The sequence below is a fragment of the Oncorhynchus kisutch genome, linkage group LG16 (assembly GCF_002021735.2).
Source record: "Oncorhynchus kisutch isolate 150728-3 linkage group LG16, Okis_V2, whole genome shotgun sequence".
Lineage (NCBI taxonomy): Eukaryota > Metazoa > Chordata > Actinopteri > Salmoniformes > Salmonidae > Oncorhynchus > Oncorhynchus kisutch.
In genome coordinates, this window is record NC_034189.2 from 14,809,818 (window position 1) to 14,829,390 (window position 19,573).

Sequence of the window (19,573 nt, forward strand, 5' to 3'; positions counted from 1 at the left end):
TTTTCTTCTATTGAGAAAAGACCAGATTGGGTATAGTGCAAAGCAGGATCAATGAGTTAGCCACAAACTTCCCTAAATAACTTTTTATTAATAAAAAAAAAGATACGCTTGAAATGGACATGGCCTAATTGACTCAACAACGCAAAACATATACTGATGTTAAGCTTTTTTAAATGTACCTGAAAATCAGTCTTTACTTTGGTTGTTTTTCAAAGTTGGCTGGCTAACTCATTGGTGCTGCTTTGGTTCGTCAAAAGAATGCAGGCTTGAAGTAATATACTTGACAAAATCATGTTCATTACTTGAAATGAATAGGAAACATACTGCATATCAACTGATACATGTTGAAAGGAATAATGTTGTTTCTACAGACATTCAAATACCGTAAAACTTCAATGAATCGCCCCAGAGTTTATTTGCTTAAATCACTGAACACAACAGGCACTATTTCAGCCAGGCGTCTAGATCCTTAACGCACACAGCTTTTGGTAAGGTTGGTAAGGGAGGAGAGATGGTGGGGTGGGGGGACAGAGAGAGATGGGGGTTGGGGGGAGAGAGAAGTGTGGTGAGGGAAGAGAGAGAGAGGGGGTGGGAGAGAGTGGTGAGACGAAAGGCAGGGAGTGGGGGAGAGAGAGGGGGGGGTGGGGGGGAGAGAGAGGGGGGGGTGGGGGAGAGAGCGAGGGACATGATTATTTTCAACTCTAGAGACAGCAGGAGCGGTAGAGATACTCTGAATGATCGGCTATGAAAAGCCAACTGACATTTGACCTGCCTGTTGCACCCTCAACAACCACTGTGATTATTATTATTTGACCCTGCTGGTCATCTATGAACATTTGAGCATCTTGGCCATGTTCTGTTATAATCTCCACCCGGCACAGCCAGAAGAGGACTGGCCACCCCCCATAGCCTGGTTCCTCTCTAGGTTTCTTCCTAGTTTCTGACCTTTCTAGGGAGTTTTTCCTAGATGCCACCGTGCATCTACACCTGCGTTGCTTGCTGTTTGGGGTTTTAGGCTGGGTTTCTGTACAGCACTTTGAGATATCAGCTGATGTAAGAAGGACTAAAAGTATTTTTAAAAATCCAGAAAATCACATTGTAGGATTTTAATGAATTTATTTGCAAATTATGGTGGAAAATAAGTATTTGGTCACCTACAAACAAGCAAGATTTCTGTCTCTCACAGACTTGTAACTTCTTCTTTAAGAGGCTCCTCTGTCCTCCACTCGTTGCCTGTATTAATAGCACCTGTTTGAACTTGTTATCAGTATAAAAGACACCTGTCCACAACCTCAAACATTCACACTACAAACTCCACTATGGCCAATACCAAAGAGCTATCAAAGGACACCAGAAACAAAATTGTAGACCTGCACCAGGCTGGGAAGACTGAATCTGCAATAGGTAAGCAGCTTGGTTTGAAGAAATCAACTGTGGGAGCAATTATTAGGAAATGGAAGACATACAAGACCACTGATAATCTCCCTCGATCTGGGGCTCCACGCAAGACCTCACCCCGTGGGGTCAAAATGATCACGAGAACGGTGAGCAAAAATCCCAGAACCACACAGGGGGACCTAGTGAATGACCTGCAGAGAGCTGGGACCAAAGTAACAAAGCCTACCATCAGTGACACACAGGATTTGAGTCCCCGCCAGGGACTCAAATCCTGCAGTGCCAGACGTGTCCCCCTGCTTAAGCCAGTACATGTCCAGGCCCATCTGAAGTTTGCTAGAGAGCATTTGGATGATCCAGAAGAAGATTGGGAGAATGTCATATGGTCAGATGAAACCAAAATATAACTTTTTGGTAAAAACTCAACTCAGCGTGTTTGTGGAAACATCATGCTTTGGGGCTGTTTTTCTGCAAAGGGACCAGGACGACTGATCCGTGTAAAGGAAAGAATGAATGGGGCCATGTATCGTGAGATTTTGAGTGAAAACCTCCTTCCATCAGCAAGGGCATTGAAGATGAAATGTGGCTGGGTCTTTCAACATGACAATGATCCCAAACACACCGCCCGGGCAACGAAGGAGTGACTTCGTAAGAAGCATTTCAAGGTCCTGGAGTAGCCTAGCCAGTCTCCAGATCTCAACCCCATAGAAAATCTTTGGAGGGAGTTGAAAGTCCGTGTTGCCCAGCAACAGCCCCAAAACATCACTGCTCTAGAGGAGATCTGCATGGAGGAATGGGCCAAAATACCAGCAACAGTGTGTGAAAATCTTGTGAAGACTTACAGACAACGTTTGACCTCTGTCATTACCAACAAAGGGTATATAACAAAGTATTGAGATAAACTTTTGTTACTGACCAAATACTTATTTTCCACCATAATTTGCAAATAAATTCATAAAAAATCCTACAATGTGATTTTCTGGATTTTGTTTTCTAATTTTGTCTGTCATAGTTGAAGTGTACCTATGATGAAAATTATAGGCCTCTCTCATATTTTAAATTGGGAGAACATGCACAATTGGTGGCTGACTAAATACTTTTTTGCCCCACAGTACATACAGGAAAAAGATTCCAAATAAATTACATTGTTATGTGCTCCACCACCCATGTTATCTACATGAGAGAAAATAAAGTAGACGGCACACGTCAAATGTTTGATTTATGACCCTATGTCCGGATGATGTGTAAATGCTCATATTTGGGAATCCGGTCAGGACATCCTGGCGGGAAGTTATCACGTGGTTATGCCCATATATGGGCATCCTGTTCCTGTTCTCACGCCTTAGAGTGAGTGTTAATTTATGCATATAGTGCTTCTATTCCTTTGAAGCTGTCACGCTTTAGTTGGTGTTTATTTAACAAGATCGTGCATCTGTATATGTTAAAGCATGTGTAGGCATTTGATCTATCCTGGTGTGTGTGTGTGTCTCTGCAGGGTTTTTTGAAACAATGTTTTTTTAAATCTAAACAATTCAACAATAGGAGGGCATATATACATAACGATACCCAAACAACAGGTGATTTTCCTAGGTAGGAGAGCTGCTCTCCAGGGTGGGGGCTGTCACAGTCAATCATGCCAGCCTATTTTTGAAAGGTCTTTACTTATGACTTAAACAGATTCATTTTCTACCCAGCTTATTAATTAATTCTGTGTGATAAATCAGGTGTTTCTTGGTGGGCTTAAACAAATCTACTGTGAAACAAAAGTACGGTCATACGTCTTGTTGACCCCAAGATGGCCTGCCATAGTAACATCATGAGCCAACCTCAGTATCTCTTGTCGAAGTGTAACTGGAACGACAACGAGCTGTCAACTCACAGGCATTGTAGCATTTGGCTTGTCATTTTTCTCCACTGTCCAAATACATACTGAGGGGAGTGTATTTGTTTTATTTTTTATATTTCTATTGTATATTTTGTTGTCTGTAAATCCAGGGCATCTAGGTGACATGGTTGAGCATTTATCTTTTCAGGGGACTTTCCGGAAATTCCAAGCCAACTCCTGTATATCATTGACAAAATTCCAAGCTAAAATGTTGGGTTACTGTGCTGATGGCTACTAACATTTACATGTAGAAGTAAAAGAAGGGATGATAAAATAACGATTCTATGCTCCTGTTATATTTGTGTATTTCTTGTAAACACAGAAATAAAACAAAGCCTAAATGCCATCACCCCCTTTCCCTTAAAATAATCTTCAAATGCCCCCCATTCTCCATCCCAGCTCCTCATTCACTCTTCAGGTCTCTGACTAGCAGATACTTCTCCAGGTTCTTAAAGAAAATATATTTGATGCCGCTTGCTTTTAGAGGTCCAATGCAGAGTTCCCTCATCTGATCGTATCTGGTGTTTTTGGCCAGTACTTCACTGTAGCCCTCGTCAGTGAAGACTCTTTTTGCCAGTACTTCACTGTAGCCCTCGTCAGTGAAGACTCTTTTGGCCAGGAGCTGATCCAGATGTGCTTCACCTGGCTCACTCTGGATCAGGGCTGCCTGGTGGTGGTCCACAGAGTTCTGGCCTGAGATAAAGTTGGTGAAGGGCACAAGCACAACTTTTAAATACGATTAAATACATCTGAATATACCGTATATTATGTTTAATAAGTTTGGATGCAAAATAAGAACAATAACAAAAACGAAGCTGATTTAGTTTAGGATATTCTAATGTTTACAGGACTTACTTTGTAAATAGCAAGTGGTACTCGTTGTGTAATCAACTGAAAAGGAAACAGATACAATTACTGTCACGTTCTGACCTTTATTTCCTTTGTTTTGTCGTTATTTAGTATGGTCAGGGCGTGAGTTGGGGTGGGCAGTCTGTTTGTTTTTCTATGATTTTGGGATTTCTATGTTTCGGCCTAGTATGGTTCTCAAACAGAGGCAGGTGTCATTAGTTGTCTCTGATTGAGAATCATACTTAGGTAGCCTGGGTTTCACTGTTTGTTTGTGGGTGTTTGTTTCCGTGTCTGTGTTTATTCACCACACGGTACTGTTTTCGGTTTCGGTTATTCACGTTACGTTTATTGTTTTTGTATTTTAGTGTTCAGTTTGTCTTTAAAATATTCATCATGAACACTTACCACTCCGCATCTTGGTCCGATCCATACTACACCTTCCTCATCTTCAGATGAAGAGGAGGAAAACCATTACAATTACTATTCCTTTTACATATGACTTGAATGACCTTAAACACACATTGAAATTATATCTGAGGACATGTACTGTATACAAATCACTGGATAATAGTCTTCTAACCTTTCCATATTGTATGGGCCCATGTGATGTACCCCTTTCAGTTTAGGGATTAGTTCCATCCTGAAGTAACAATCTGCATCTTCTATAAGACTGACATGGAGCCGACAGTTTCTTCTGACACAAGGTTATTTACATTTCTGATAATTCTTAGTTTATTCTAGATACATTGCTATCTTGTTTTGGATTTCATACATTTTCTATAGGACTTCAAACCGTACAGAAGGGTCAACATTAGAAGGGGAAAGGGGGATACCTAGTCAGTCGTACAACTGAATGCATTCAACTGAAATGGGTCTTCCACATTTAACCCCTCTGAATCAGTCAGGATGTTTTCTGACCGATTGACCGATGGGTTTTCTCTGGTCTTTGTTTTAGAGTCCTTGTGTTGTGTGTTTAACCTGTTAATGTAGTATCAATTCACCTGTTAATGTAGTATCAATTCACCTGTTAATGTAGTATCAATTCACCTGTTAATGTAGTATCAATTCACCTGTTAATGTAGTATCAATTCACCTGTTAATGTAGTATCAATTCACCTGTTAATGTAGTATCAATTCACCTGTTAATGTAGTATCAATTCACCTGTTAATGTAGTATCAATTCACCTGTTAATGTAGTATCAATTCACCTGTTAATGTAGTATCAATTCACCTGTTAATGTAGTATCAATTCACCTGTTAATGTAGTATCAATTCACCTGTTAATGTAGTATCAATTCACCTGTTAATGTAGTATCAATTCACCTGTTAATGTAGTATCACATGGCATCAGATGTAAACATACGGCATTAACAGGTGAATTGATACTGCATTAACAGGTGAATTGATACTGCATTAACAAGTTAATTGATACTACATTAACAGGTTAATTGATACTGCATTAACAGGTTAATTGATACTACATTAACAGGTTAATTGATACCACATTACCAGGTTAATTGATACTATCACATGGCATCAGATGTAAACAGAGCGTGAGGTGTGCTGCTGTCCTAGCCCAATAGATCTGCAAGTCACAGTGTACAGGAAACCATGAAAACCCTCCTGTAGGATAACTCCCTTCAGAAAGATGGATAGAGAATCTTGAGGTGGAAGCGGGTGAACTGATTCTCCTTAATGGAGGGATCATCACACGCAGGGACACAAATGCACAGATCAGTTTGACCTCTTAATTTAACTTGGATGAGAAAAATATGCCTCATGTTTGGGTTTGGAAATGTACAGTACCAGTCAAAAGTTTGGACACACCTACTCATTCAATGGTTTTTCTTTATTTTAACTATTTTGTACATTGTAGAATAATAGTGAAGACATCAACACTCTGAAATAACACATACGGAATTGTGTAGTAACCAAAATACTTTAAACAAATCAAAATACATTCTATATTTGAGATTTTTCAAACTAACCACCCTTTGCCTTGATGACAGCTTTGCACACTCTTGGCATTCTCTCAACCAGCTTCATAAGGTAGTCACCTGGAATGCATTTCAATTAACAGGTGTCCCTTGTTAAAAGTTATTTTCTGGAATTTCTTTCATTTTTAATGCATTTGAGCCAGTCAGTTGTGTTTTGACAACATAGGGATGGTATACAGAAGATATCCCTATTTGGTAAAAGACCAAGTTCATATTACATATGGCAAGAACAGCTCAAATAAGCGAAGATAAACGACAGTCCATCATTACTTTAAGACCTGAAGGTCAGTCAATCTGGAAAATGTCAAGAACTTTAAACCTTTCTTCAATTGCAGTCACAAAAACCATCAAGCGCTATGATGAAACTGGCTGTCATGAGGACCTGCCACAGGAAAGGAAGACCCAGAGTTACCTCTGCTGCAGAGGATAAGTTCATTAGAGTTACCAGCCTCAGTTTGCAACCCAAATAAATGCTTCACAGAGTTCAACAGACACATCTCGACATCAACTGTTCAGAGGAGACTGTGTGAATCAGGCCTTCATGGTCGAAGTGCTGCAAAGTGAGTACTACTAAAGGACACCAATAATAAGAAGAGACTTGCTGGGGCCAAGAAACACAAGCAATATACATTAGACCTGTGGAAATCTGTCTTTGTGAGAGTCAGAGTAGGTGAATTGACGATCTCATGTGTGGTTCCCACCATGAAGCATTGAGGAGGTGTGGGGGTGCTTTGCTGGTGACACTGTCAGGGATTTATTTAGAATTCCAGGCACACTTAACCAACCATGTGGGAACTCCTTCAAAACTGTGGGAAAAGCATTCCTCATTAAGCTAGTTGAGAGAATGCCAAGTGTGCAAAGCTGTCATCAAGCCAAAGGGTGACTACTTTGAATAATCTCAAATATATTTTGATTTGTTTAAAACATTTTGGTTACTACGATGTAGAAAATAGTAAAAATATAGAAAGCCCTTGAATGAGTAGGAGGGTCCAAACTTTTGACTGGTACTATATATTTAATTTAGAGTTTGTCAGTATGGGGTATTGAATAAGGCTGTAACGTAACAAAATGTGGAAAAAGTCAAAGGGTCTGAATACTTTCCAAAAGCACTGTATGTATTAGCAGACCCTTATCCAGAGCTATTTACAGTAAGTGAGTGCATACATTTTTTGTATTTCTCCACCATGGGAATTTAACCCAAAACACAGTGCCATGCTCTACCAGCTGAGCCACAAGGGCTCTAATATATATTCATTTTAGCACACAAACAAAATAGCATCATTTCAGTTTAGTCTCATTTAAATCAGGACAAAGCCACATCTGTACGTAGGTATTTATTTCAATACATATTCTAAAACCTGTGTTGTGAAAATGTCACAAAAATTCTCACATATCATTACTGTTTAAAAAGTTGTATTAGGCTTGTACATAAAGCTTTACAAAGTATTCCTTACCCTCACTGACTTGTCAATAATTTAGTAGCCAAAATAATTGAATTGTTCTTTTTATCATCGATTCTTTACACAGTATACTTTTGTATTTTCATTATATATTTTCTTTATATATTTTCTTGTCTGTAAATGATCCAGAGTATCTAGGTGAGATGGTTGAGCATTTATCTTCCAACCCAACTTTTACCAGACCCCCAAGCTCGCTCAAAATGTTATATCTTTGGCAAAGCCTCAAGGCTAAAACACTAGGTTGCTGGTTGCTGTTCTGCTGGCTACTAATATTTACATGTAGAAAAATAAGAATGATAAAAGAATGAGGCTATACCTCTCTTAGGTTGTGTTTTATTGTAAACACAAAGTAGTAAAACAAAGTGGAGCTGCCGTCATTTATGCCCCTTTCCCCTAAAACAAACTTTAAATGTCCCCAATTCACCATTCCAGCTCCTCATTCACCCTTCAGGTCTTTGATTAGCAGTGGCTCCAGCTCCTTCAGGATTTCATAGAAAATATATTTTGCTCTGATGCCACTTGCCCTCAGTCCTGTGGAGAGCTCCCCCATCTGGTCCTGTGTGGTGCGTTCAGCCAGTACTGAACTTTAGCTCTTGTCAGTGATGAGTTTATCCAAGATGGGCTTCACCTGGTTCACTCTCTAGATCAGTTCTGTCCGGTGAAGTCCTCAAAGTGCTGGCCTGAGGTCTGAGGTAAAGATTGGTCGCAGAACATCTGCATTTAAACACAATGACATCCACAAATGTAATACACTAAAACGACATTAAAAACATGATAAATGGGGCTGAAGCTTGGATGCTACTGGAGATTACTAGGGTCAAGTGAAGATAAAAAATAACTGAACGGCAATAGGTGGTGGTACTTGGATTATTATATATTTTTTTAATGATATATGATTTTTTTGTGAATAAAGTGGCAATATTTAGACTATAAAGAGGAAATATTTCGAGAACAAAGTGTCAAAATGTAGAGAATAAAGTGGAAATATTTAGAGAATATTCTAAATTAAATTTCATGAATAAAGTGGCAGTATTTCGAGAAAAAGGTATCAATATTTCAAGAATAAGGCGGCAGTAGTTCGAGAATAAAGTGGCAATGTTTCGAGAATAGACAAAATGTAATTTTGAGAATAAAGTTAACATTTTGAGTATAAATTCAGTTATAATTCAAGGCTAAAGTAGGGGATTAGGTTAAGTGCATGTCTCCCTGGCTCCCTGTTGCTGTCCACGCCACCGTTGAAATGCCTGCAGTTTGATGACCTGGTGAAGCTATACTTTAGAATTGACTTTAGTAACAAGGAAATCCTTTCACTTTTAGAACATACTTACCATATTATTAAAAGTAGACATTTTAGGACCTGCAAGAGGTCGTGCCATAGATTATTTCAGAAGAAGGAGCCACACGGAATTGGATGAGGTATTTCATCCCAGTTTGTGTGTCTACATACATAGACAGTTGTGTGTGTATGCTGGTGTGTGTGTGTTTGGTGGGGGGGTCTAATACACTTGTTCAAACAGGCTTCACAGACACACATTGTCAGCGTTGTAAGATTGCGAAGAGGCCTATAATTATCAAACCAAGTGAAGGAGCTTGCATAGCCACAATACTCTACAATGTGAACAAGTGGTAGTCTAAATTAACGGTATAGCTGAGACAAATAGCCTATAATGGAGATGATGCACCTGTTTTGGGATAACCTATGCATCCTTCATTCCTCCCATCCTTGAAAGCTTCACCAAAAGATGGATAGTGAAATAATAGAATGCGCTATAGGCTACAACCAAGTCATGTCAGATCAGTGATTATTTATTTTTAGCATGTCATCATTTATCTAATAGCCATATATTTAGATCAATGATTATTTCAAGAAAGGGAGAATCCAGCCTTGAATCAAACACAGTCTCAGGTTAGCTGGTTTGCGGATGCAGCAGTGGTCCTTGAGTTGTCTTTCCTGGCTGCTCCCACAGACACGTGCGTAAAACTGCTTCTTCATTGTTCATTCATCCCGTAGCCGTTGACTAGGCCTATAATTTATGTTGATTTGCCAACTTTAATTTAAGATTAGCCTACATGTTAGGCTACTTAATCGAGTGTGCCGATATAGGTTTATAATTGAATGCAACATATCGGTGTAGTAGAGAATCTGGAACTTTGCTCTTTATAATATATGTTTTTCCTTATGGAGTCATAGCCGCGGAAGGGTGCTGGAGGTGTCGCAGCACCCCTGATAAATTGAAATACATTTGCCAAAGTTATAGAATTACTGCTGTCTGTTCAGAAATAAATGTAATAATTCAGAATACTACACCAGGAGTAGGCCTATAATTCAGCCACAGAGGAGCAATAGCTTATTTAAAATAAAGAGCCTAGCTGTGGATTGTGTGAAGCCCAATCACAAGGCCTACAGTCGGGAAGCGCAGTAAATCTGCCAGTGAACAGCATGTAGCAAAAAAAGGCCTTTCAAATATAAAAAGTCACAGGAAAACACTGGTTGGAAAGCCAATTATTCTACTGAAAAGAGAAGACTAATTTGTCTGCAGGCTACCAAATATGTTATCAACTACCAAGTAGGCCAATTGAGCAAACAGCTGCATTTATTGTAGCTGGGGATTTTAACAAAGCTATCTTGAGAACAAGGCTACCTAAATTCTTTCAGCATATTAACTGCAGCACCCGCTGGGGCAATACACTGGATCACTGCTACTCTAACTTCTGGGATGCATACAAGGCCCAACCCCCGCCTTTCCTTCAGCAAATTCAGCAAACCCGACCACGACTCCATCTTGCTCCTACCGTCCTATAGGCAGAAACTCAAAGAGGATATACTTGTGACTAGAATCTTTCAATGCTGGTCTGACCAATCGGATTCCACGCTTCAAGATTGTATTGAGCACGGTACTGGGAAATGTTCCAGGAAGCCTCAGATAATAACGTCGATTTATACGCAGTGTAGTTATTCCCTCCGCAAGGCAACAGCTGCAGCAATCGGTATAAGCTGCTCAGATAGCTGATGCTTAAAGTTAGTGAGGGAGATATAAGTCTCAAACTTCAGTGATTTTTGCAATTCGTTCCAGTCATTGGCAGCAGAGAACTGGAATGAAAGTTGTCTGAAGCAGGTGTTGGCTTTGGGGATGACCAGTGAGATATACAGTGGGGCAACAAAGTATTTAGTCAGCCACCAATTGTGCATGTTCTCCCACTTAAAAAGATGAGAGAGGTCTGTAATTTTCATCATAGGTACACTTCAACTATGACAGACAAAATGAGAACTGTCCATAGTAGTGAATGAGCGATGATAATTCATGCAATGCTTGATTATAAAAGTTATTTTTTCATGTGTTCTGGTACCAGGTACCAGGTAACACCCCTTTCGCGCTCACTTTTTGTTCCATCACCTCCCGTTTTGACAAATTATGCACCCAAATTACGAATTCTAAGAATGCAGCTGCCAGCCGTGAAACTGGAGCAAAATGTAGGATTTTCCCACCATATTTGTTATTTTCATGAAAACTATTTAATATTCATAAATACAGAGCTCAGTCAACATAGGTGGTGGTAAAGTTGCATTTGTCAAACACTTATCTATTACTATTGTACGCTCTATGAATACTGTAACAAACATTAACTCACCATCACATTGGCATGTTGTTCAACTTCTCACAGGCCCTGGGGACAGACACATCAATCAGAAAATCAGCCAAACCAAGCACTAACCTCAGTGATAATACAGTGGTCTTAATTTCCTGGTAGACAAAGCATTTTAAAATCAATGATATCACAAATACCAGCGTCACTCTCGCCCCTGTGTAGATTGGTAGGTTTGGACGTCCCGTGTCATTATATTGTGTATTAGAACATTAAAATATCAAGAGCCTGTACATGAGTGAGAGAATATAGAGATACAAATTTGAAAAATACCGTTCTTTGATCAATTCGATGTCCGGTACTTCAATACAGGTAATCCTACCTGAATAGGATGGGTAGTTGATGTTGTAGGCCACAGGACCTCTAATGGTGAAGCCAAGGTAGAAGCAGACGTCTCCGGACTTCCAAACTTTGCTTTGTTGGCCGGCACAAACGTTAATCTCCTTGCCATCAACGTGCGCAAACACCCTGTGCTGTCTAACCACTCCATTGACTGGAAGAAGAAGGTCCTGGACACTAGGTTCTCTCCACACTTCACCACTGCTCCACTTTTGAGAGATAAAGTCTGGCCTTGCCTCTGGCCTTGCCATTGGATTCTCCTCTATCAATAGGTTGTCTATTTTTGCTCTATGAACCAGTCTGCTCAAACCCTCACCCTTACCCAGGAAAATAAGGGGGAGAAGGTACCTTGAGCGAAGATGCTTTTTGTATGTGTTTTTGTAGGACTCTTGCATCTCCAGAACACATTTGTTGAGGTCAATATTGAAATTCATTTTCTTATGCTCCTCGGGCCAAAACAGCAAAAGGACTAAGAAGTAAAACTCTGGGGTTTGGTTACTGAGATTAGCCACTAGATGTCTCTCCAGACTGCTTCTTAGGCTTGACAACGGGGTAAGCATTGGAGATGCTGCTTCCACTTTGCTTAAGATGATGTTGGCAAGGATGAAGTTTTGGGACGCTTTGTTGTCACCATCTTTCTTGTTTTTTTTTTTTTTTATTTCCCCCCACAATGTTGTTATTCGGCGTAAGTTAGATTCATCATAGCCCTTATCAAGACAGCAAAGCAGTCCAGGGAAAGTAATGGCCATTTCTTCTTTGAGCCTCTGGAGGGGTACATCTATTGCAGACTCTGAGTGTATAGGTGTACATGTCCCCACGTATTTGCAGTAGCAGTTCTTGACATCAGTCTGAAAGTAATGCGGTTCATTTTCTTTAATGTTGGGCTTGGAGTACGTCAGGTAACCATCAAAAAACTCACATTTCCTCTCCACCTCATTCCTGAGGCTGATGATGAGTGGCTTGTACTTGAAGAGCTTTTTCTGTCCGATTGATATGAAGAAAGAGTCAGCGGATATTTCCATGGTAAGGACCTTTTGCCAGTTTTTATCAAGAGAGACAAGTGAGTCAAAAACAATGTTGGCAACCTGTAGATAACCAAATAGTCCCCTGTTGTTATAGATGTGTGAGACTTTGTTAATACCATCGTATTGCATGTCTGCTCCCTGCTCATTTTCAGCAGCCCATTCCTCATCTTTGAAAGCCTCAAAGGCCATTGTTGATAGTTGCAAAATTTCTTGTGCAGAGATGGAACCCAGCTGTTTGGGAACCCTGAAGGAACTCTGCTCTACTTTCATCCTGCTCATCAAATGGTTCTTGTATACTTGCCCCAGTGTGTCAGCAACAAATGAATTGTTGGGATCTCTGTCTTTTGCTATTTTTGCCCACTTCTCCGCTTTAGAATAGGCTGTCTTCACAATGTAAAAGAAACGAGCAAGAGCTTGAGGAAAGAATGGGTTTTGCTTGAATTTCTTTGAAGCTAGTTGTAAAACAGATACACACATGCTTTTGGATTCTTTGCCTTCAGTATTTTCAATATCTTGAATCAACCTGGAAAACTTGCCTTTCCTTTCTTCTCTCATTTCCCCTTTCGTTAACATGTCTCGTTTCCATTCTGCATTCTGCTTAACATCCACAGTGATTTCCCTCTTAGTTAGCATATCTTTGATGACGGACATCAAATGTTGCTGCACCTCTTCTCCACAAAAGTCAGTCAGAAAGTTCCTTGCTGTATCACTCCTGGTCACACCTGCTGTAGCCAGTAACTCAACACACTGCTGTGCAATCAGTGGGTGAGCCATGCGGACGTGCTTGTCTTGTCCCTGTTGTGAAGGGAATGTCACTGTCAGATGAGTGAAAGGCTCCATTTGCTGCTCAAAGGAAGGGCCTCCATAAATGGGATCTGGAGGCCCCAGGAATGCCTGACATTGAGACTCCAGAAGGTGGGATCCAGGGACGTAGGCATTCACCAGTGATAAGAATGAAAGAAGCTGGGATTTTTTAGGCCTTCTTTTTTTCCTGACATCTAAAAAGGCACATGTTTCTTTAACATAATCTCCACTGAAATTTTCTCGCATTATGTTAAAGCCATGAAACTGTTTGTGTTCATTGCTGTAGCTTCTACTGATCTCAATCTGTTTCTCCTCAAACTGTTGTTTCTCTGCTTCAGAAAGTTCTGCCCTTAGAATAACATTTCTTGATTTTTTAGGGTCTTCTTGTTTGATAACTGCCTTATGCACACAGTTTAAAATGATGACCACAGGCATGTGGGTTGTAATGTTTCGGTCTGTAATCTCTTTCATGATGGCATCCTGCAGATTCTTCTGAATACACACATCATCCAGCAGTAAGAGCACAGTGTTCTGGTGGCCTTGGCTGCCTGCAGTGAAAAGGTGAATCACCTGCTTGGCGATAGCTGTGATGTCTGAGGTAGGGCCTGTTAGAACAGCACATCTGAGCTTTTTACGCATATCCCAGAGCACCTGCTTGGCCAGAGTGGTTCCTCCGCTGCCTGGCTGATGCAGCAGATTCATGGTAGAAGTCAGGTCACCCTTAAACTGTTTCTTAATATTTTGTATCAGCTCAGTGTACCCATCTCTTTTGATAAAGGGGGTAGTTTTATTAGCTGATGTTGCCTTTTCAGCCCAGCAGAAGTTAAGCCATTGAGGTGGGGCTCCTCTGTAAAAATCTGCCTCTGCCTTTTTCGCTACTGCTGAGTCTATGTCCTCTTCTTCGAATGCATTTGAGTACAAAACATCCAGAAGGGAAATGGAATCCCTGATTTGACTTCCAACATAAATTTCACGACCACGGGCATTGGACAGGGACGACCCCTTGTTGTGTGCCATCTTTGTTGTCTCCCGTCCCAAGCTGAACCAGTGTTCTGAATATTAGTTGTTCTTCATGTGGTGGTATGGACTCTGAGAAAGGAGACAATAATGTTTCAGTAAAAATGTCAAACAGCATTAACGGTTATAAACAAAAGGCTGATTATATTACATCTTTGACTTTGTTGGACTTTAATTTATATAGCTAATAGATTGGACATTGGTTGGATGTATCTACAGACATTGCATCCTGCTGATAAATACAACAGCATGCCTATGTGTTTTTTGTTTCTTGGTGCTACCCTCTGATAAAAATAATTCAATCACATTTGTGCAATTTCCACTAGTATGTGGTTTATTTTTAGCACATAAATCAATTGACTGAGTACAGTAAAGAAATGCACAAAGTCACTTGTTCCCTGCAACAAATCACACAAACAAATTATAATAATATAGATATCAATATAAGTATCTGCTTTTCATAATATTATATTCACATTTATTTGTATATGTTTTTTTGTATTTTGTTAACAATACATTTAACTATGACTTAATTAAACTGCTAAAAAACTGCTAACTACTGATCCAAAATTGTATTGTCTAGTTTACATATATAGTTTGAGAAATGCTGAATACTGTAAACTTCTATATATTTTACATCATGAATATATCAACGGACATGAATTTACTTTGGAAGGTAAAAAAAACAATGGTATAGAGTCTTTATAAACTTTATAAACACTTTACTTGACACCCATCCTGTCATAACACATTATGACAGGTCATAACCATGTCATAATACTGTATGTCATAACTGCTGCCGTAACATGTCATAACCTGTGATAATATGGTCTTAACACTGTCATGACCCATACATTTACATCTGTTTTGGCATATATTGCGTTATTTCATGGCTGGTTATTTATAGTATTTTTTATTTGACCTTTAGACTAGGCAAATCAGTTAAGAACACATTCTTATTTTCATTGACAGCCTAGGAACAGTTGTTCAGGGGCAGAATGACAGATTTGTACCTTGTCAGCTCGGGGATCAGCTCACCGCTCTAACCACTAGGCTACGCTGCCGCCCCACCTACATAAGAGTGTCAAAACACACATTTATTCAAATGTATTTTTTCCCTTCCAAGAAGTTTCCTTTCGTTTGCAATTTTGTTGTTGTTGTAATGAATATTTTGCAGTCATTTTTTTTTCTATAATATTTGAAATGACCTGTAGAAACTACAGTTTATCACTGTCATGAAGCATTATGACCATTCTGTATACCTTTAATTGGACTAAGAAAATGCACTTTATCGCACTGTCAAGACGCATTATGACCAACATAATCATACAAGCCAAATAGGCCTGTCACTACATGTCCTTGTCAGTCATCAGTCAAAAAGAGGGTGTCCTTCTCCTGAAATCTGCTCCTGCATTCATCCCAGTCATCAGCACCAGAGCATTGGGGTTGGTGCATGTCTGACATCAATGTGTGCACAATTACAATGATCATTTATTACGGTAAGAACATGTTATATAACATAATCATACTATTGACAAGTATGATATGGTGTAATGGAATGTTTTGCCTTGTGTGGTGGGTTTTGTTGGTTTGAAACTTACAGTATGTAGATGTCATAACCAACCATAAAATAAAACTCTCACCTTTGCATAGATTGGTCAAATTAGTGTGTAGCCCAAACTGATCATACGGTACAGACAGAATTTGCCAGATCGGCTGTACCGAATTCAGACGAGTCCCGTGGCGCTTCTGTGGGTTGTAGAGCGAAGAACAACATCGTGTTCGGGAGGGCTTCATCGTTGCATATAGGGGTCATAGTAGTTTGTGGGCCAAACCGTTACAACATGAGAAACATTTCCGTGAGATGACCGATTTCCGCCATGTCTGATGGTCGAAGGCTGACAGCAGTCGATGCAGTGGATTGAGACCCAGTCCTTGCAATAACACATATCTCTATCATAAACAGACAGATTTTTATGGGGATTTTGCTATTATGCTAATTCGATATCTACAGAGTGTGGACATTGTAAACTGCTGTAATGAGTCTGGAATAAATCTGACATATGGTTCATAAGCTAAAAGATGGGGGCATTGAGGAGGACGCTTGTCTTGACGGTTCGTGTCCGACTTCGCTTTTTTACGGCTATGTTTGTATTAATTATTACTTTGTTTGCTCAGAATGTTTGTGCAATAATTTCCTACGACCAACAAACACTTCTGGATCATGAATCGTAAACTTCTCACTTTTCTCGAAGCCTCCCAGGTCTGAAATACTACATTCACTACTTTGTTCCCCACACAGTGGGTGTACCTGTTGCTCCTGGCCGAGATTAACCTAAGGCAAAGTCGGTGATGAAGAAGAGGAATGAAACAGGGATTCCAAGCTAGGCTCAAAAGATAGGCTACACTGCCTTGTCGTCCAGGGATCCTGATGGCTAATGTCCGATAGCTGGAAAATAAACTTTGTGAACTCAGATCAAGGCTTCCATCGCAGAGGGACATCAGAAAATGCTATGTATTTGTTTTTACAGAGACTTGGCTTATGGAAAATACACTGGACTCTGCTATTCAACCAGCCGGCTTCTCCATATTCCGAATTGATCCAACGGCGGCTTCTGTTTCCACATCAAAAATGTGTGGTGTACCGAAGTGGAAAACATTGCAAGCTCCTGTTCACCCCTTCCAAAATGCCTGGATTAACGGAGATACTCGTACAATACTGAGAGCCCATACTGCATTCAGCAGAACAGACCCCAACGTGTACAAGGCAAGCAACTCAGACTCACGTGGCTTGTGGCAAGGACCACAGATTATCACAAAATACAAAGGAAAGTCCATCAGTTGTGGTGCCCACAAAACCTCCCTCCCAGATGAGCTCATCACATTCTATGCTCCCTTCAAGGCAGACAATACTGAGCCATCCTGGAAGGCTCTAGCTGCTCTGGACGACCAGGCGCATTCGCTTTCCAAGCCTGATGTGACGGAAACTCTCAAAAGAGTGAATACTCACAAAGCCTCTGGCCCAGATGGCATCCCTGGCCGTGTCTTCAGAGTGTGGGCTGACCAGCTGGCGGGCATCTTCTCAGATATCTTCAATCTGTCCCAGGCTGTAGTCCCCCACCAGCTTCAAGGAGACCACCATCGTTCCAGTGCCCAAGAAAAACAAGGTGACATGCCCAAATGACTATTTCCCCGTCCCACTCACTTTGGTCATCATGAAGTGCTTCGAGGGGCTGGTCATGGCCCACATCAAGGCCAGCATGCCAGGAACACTGGAAACAGTCCAATTTGCCAACAGATCCACAGAATATGCCATTTTCATCGTTATTAACACAGCCAAAACACAACTGGACAAGAGGAACACCTGTGTGAGAATGTTTTATTTATTTATTTATTTTTATTTAACCTTTTATTTAACTAATGCTGTTCATTTACTAAAGTTCAGCACTCAACAGCACTGGACACAACCCTCTGCAACTGGATCATTGACTTCCTGACGTGCAGACCACAAGCTGTGAGGATTGGAAACAGCACCTCCCCCACACTGACTTTTAACACAGGGGTGTGTCCTCAGCCCTCTGCTGTACTCCCTGTTCAACCACAAATTCATTGCTTTGCACCACACCAACTCCATCATCAAGTTTGTTGACAACACCACAGTTGTAGGCCTGATATCCAACAACCAAGCGTCAGCCTATAGGAAGGAGGTAAGTGAACTGGTACTATGGTGTCATGACAACAACCTATCCCTCAAAGTCAGCAAAACAAAGGAGTTGATTGTTGACTTTAGGAAGCAGAGGAGGGAACATGTCCTGATCCACATCAATGGCACTGCAGTAGAGAGAGTCACGAGTTTTAAGTTCCTCATCTGAACCAATGCCATTCGGTAAAATGATCATGTGGTTTTCATAATCGTACTCCTGTATTTCCTTAAGCACAAATGAAAAGATAGTTGAAAACCAGGAAGTGAAACGTTTGTGTGCCAATATAAATACTCCAGCACTGGAGTGCTGTCCTATTTTTGTTCTTCGCTGCAGGGTTGTAGCATTTGGTTGGTTGTTTTCTTGTATTTTCTTTTTCACATCTATTTTCTCCTATTATTTTAACAGCCTTCTTGGGCAGGGGTTCTCTAACTTTTTGGGTCCGGAGACCCTTTTTGTGATATCAGGAGCCCCTTCAAAATCAGAACACAACTCGAGTGAGATAAAAAAATATATATATACCAGGAGTTTTACTATGACTTCGGCAGTGCATGGCCGGATGAACCATGTCTCGGAACCCAGACAAAGAACATTTTAAAGCCTCTTGGCATTGGAGAGAAAGTGATGCCGTTTTCAAGCTAATTTCCTTCCAGTCAACATATTTTATCATGGGGCAGAGAAAGAAATGTTTTTAAATATTTTATATTTTAAGATCTGGTAGCGGACCCCCTGCAGTACCTCCTGGGGATCCGTGGAACCAAATTTGAGAACCCCTGATCCAAGGACCTGAATGTTGGGGGAAGTTTATTGTGAAATGTTTAGGATGCTTTCCTCAATGTTTGTATCTATCTGCCCTGGGACTACAGATTAATATTAGCCAGCAGACAAAATCTGACACATTTACAGAAAAGTTAATTGATGTGCATTGTCCATGACAAATAAATAAATACATTGATTCTGTTAGAAATTTGTCCTTTTCCCCTCGAGTGTAAAGTTAATCAATCATCTTATAATTCTGTGTGTTGTTGACTAACTTCAATGAGTACATTTGATATTCCCTACCAAGATAAAATATTCCATGGAAAATAGACATTACTCTTACCTTTGTCTGTTTGAAGAAGGTCTATATTTTTGTGGGAATCACGGCCGAGTCTGGAAAGAAACATATCATATTTACACTTCAGAGAAACAATTACTTTAATCTGAAATCAAGTTCATCTGAAAGTACAACCTTTGTATTGTATACATGAAATGGTTTCTAATCATAGGTTGCTAAGTTATTACCTGTCTTGGCTCTTGAAATGCAATGACTGACCCTGGATGATGTGTCCCTTTTATAGTCAAATTTGAGTTGAGCCACCCACATTCAAACCGGTTCAGGTTGATGTTTTTCCCTGTGTAGTTGGTCTCTATGCATCAGTCTGTGCCAAGTTTCCAAGGTAACCTGGATGACCTG

The 19,573-nt window shown here is 40.3% G+C and overlaps 1 protein-coding gene across 4 annotated transcripts; it reads right to left on the minus strand.

Moving 5' to 3' along the window:
• Positions 1 to 8,080: 8,080 nt before the first annotated feature.
• On the minus strand, positions 8,081 to 19,272 carry LOC109906379 (sterile alpha motif domain-containing protein 9-like). 4 transcript variants are annotated; one of them, XM_031792972.1, is made up of 4 exons: positions 19,220 to 19,272; positions 11,554 to 14,488; positions 11,217 to 11,252; positions 8,081 to 8,273 (listed from the first exon to the last, which is right to left on the minus strand). In XM_031792972.1, the coding sequence occupies exons 2-3, from the start codon at positions 14,414 to 14,416 to the stop codon at positions 11,236 to 11,238; spliced, it is 2,880 nt and encodes a 959-aa protein (XP_031648832.1). In that variant the 5' UTR covers positions 14,417 to 14,488; positions 19,220 to 19,272; the 3' UTR covers positions 8,081 to 8,273; positions 11,217 to 11,235. The 4 variants fall into 4 exon arrangements, with proteins under 4 accessions (XP_031648832.1, XP_031648831.1, XP_031648830.1 ...); XM_031792971.1 differs by having other exon boundaries at positions 8,081 to 8,300; XM_031792970.1 differs by having other exon boundaries at positions 11,505 to 14,488.
• Positions 19,273 to 19,573: the final 301 nt, after the last annotated feature.

What these genes read in the sequence shown, in the direction of transcription:
- LOC109906379 (XM_031792970.1), bottom strand. Translation starts at nt 14,416, where the DNA reads ATGGCACACAACAAGGGGTCGTCCCTGTCCAATGCCCGTGGTCGTGAA. An exon ending in ATCGAATTGATCAAAGAACG is followed by an intron (nt 11,253 to 11,504) that starts GTATTTTTCAAA and finishes GTCTGTCCCCAG; the next exon opens with GGCCTGTGAGAAGTTGAACA.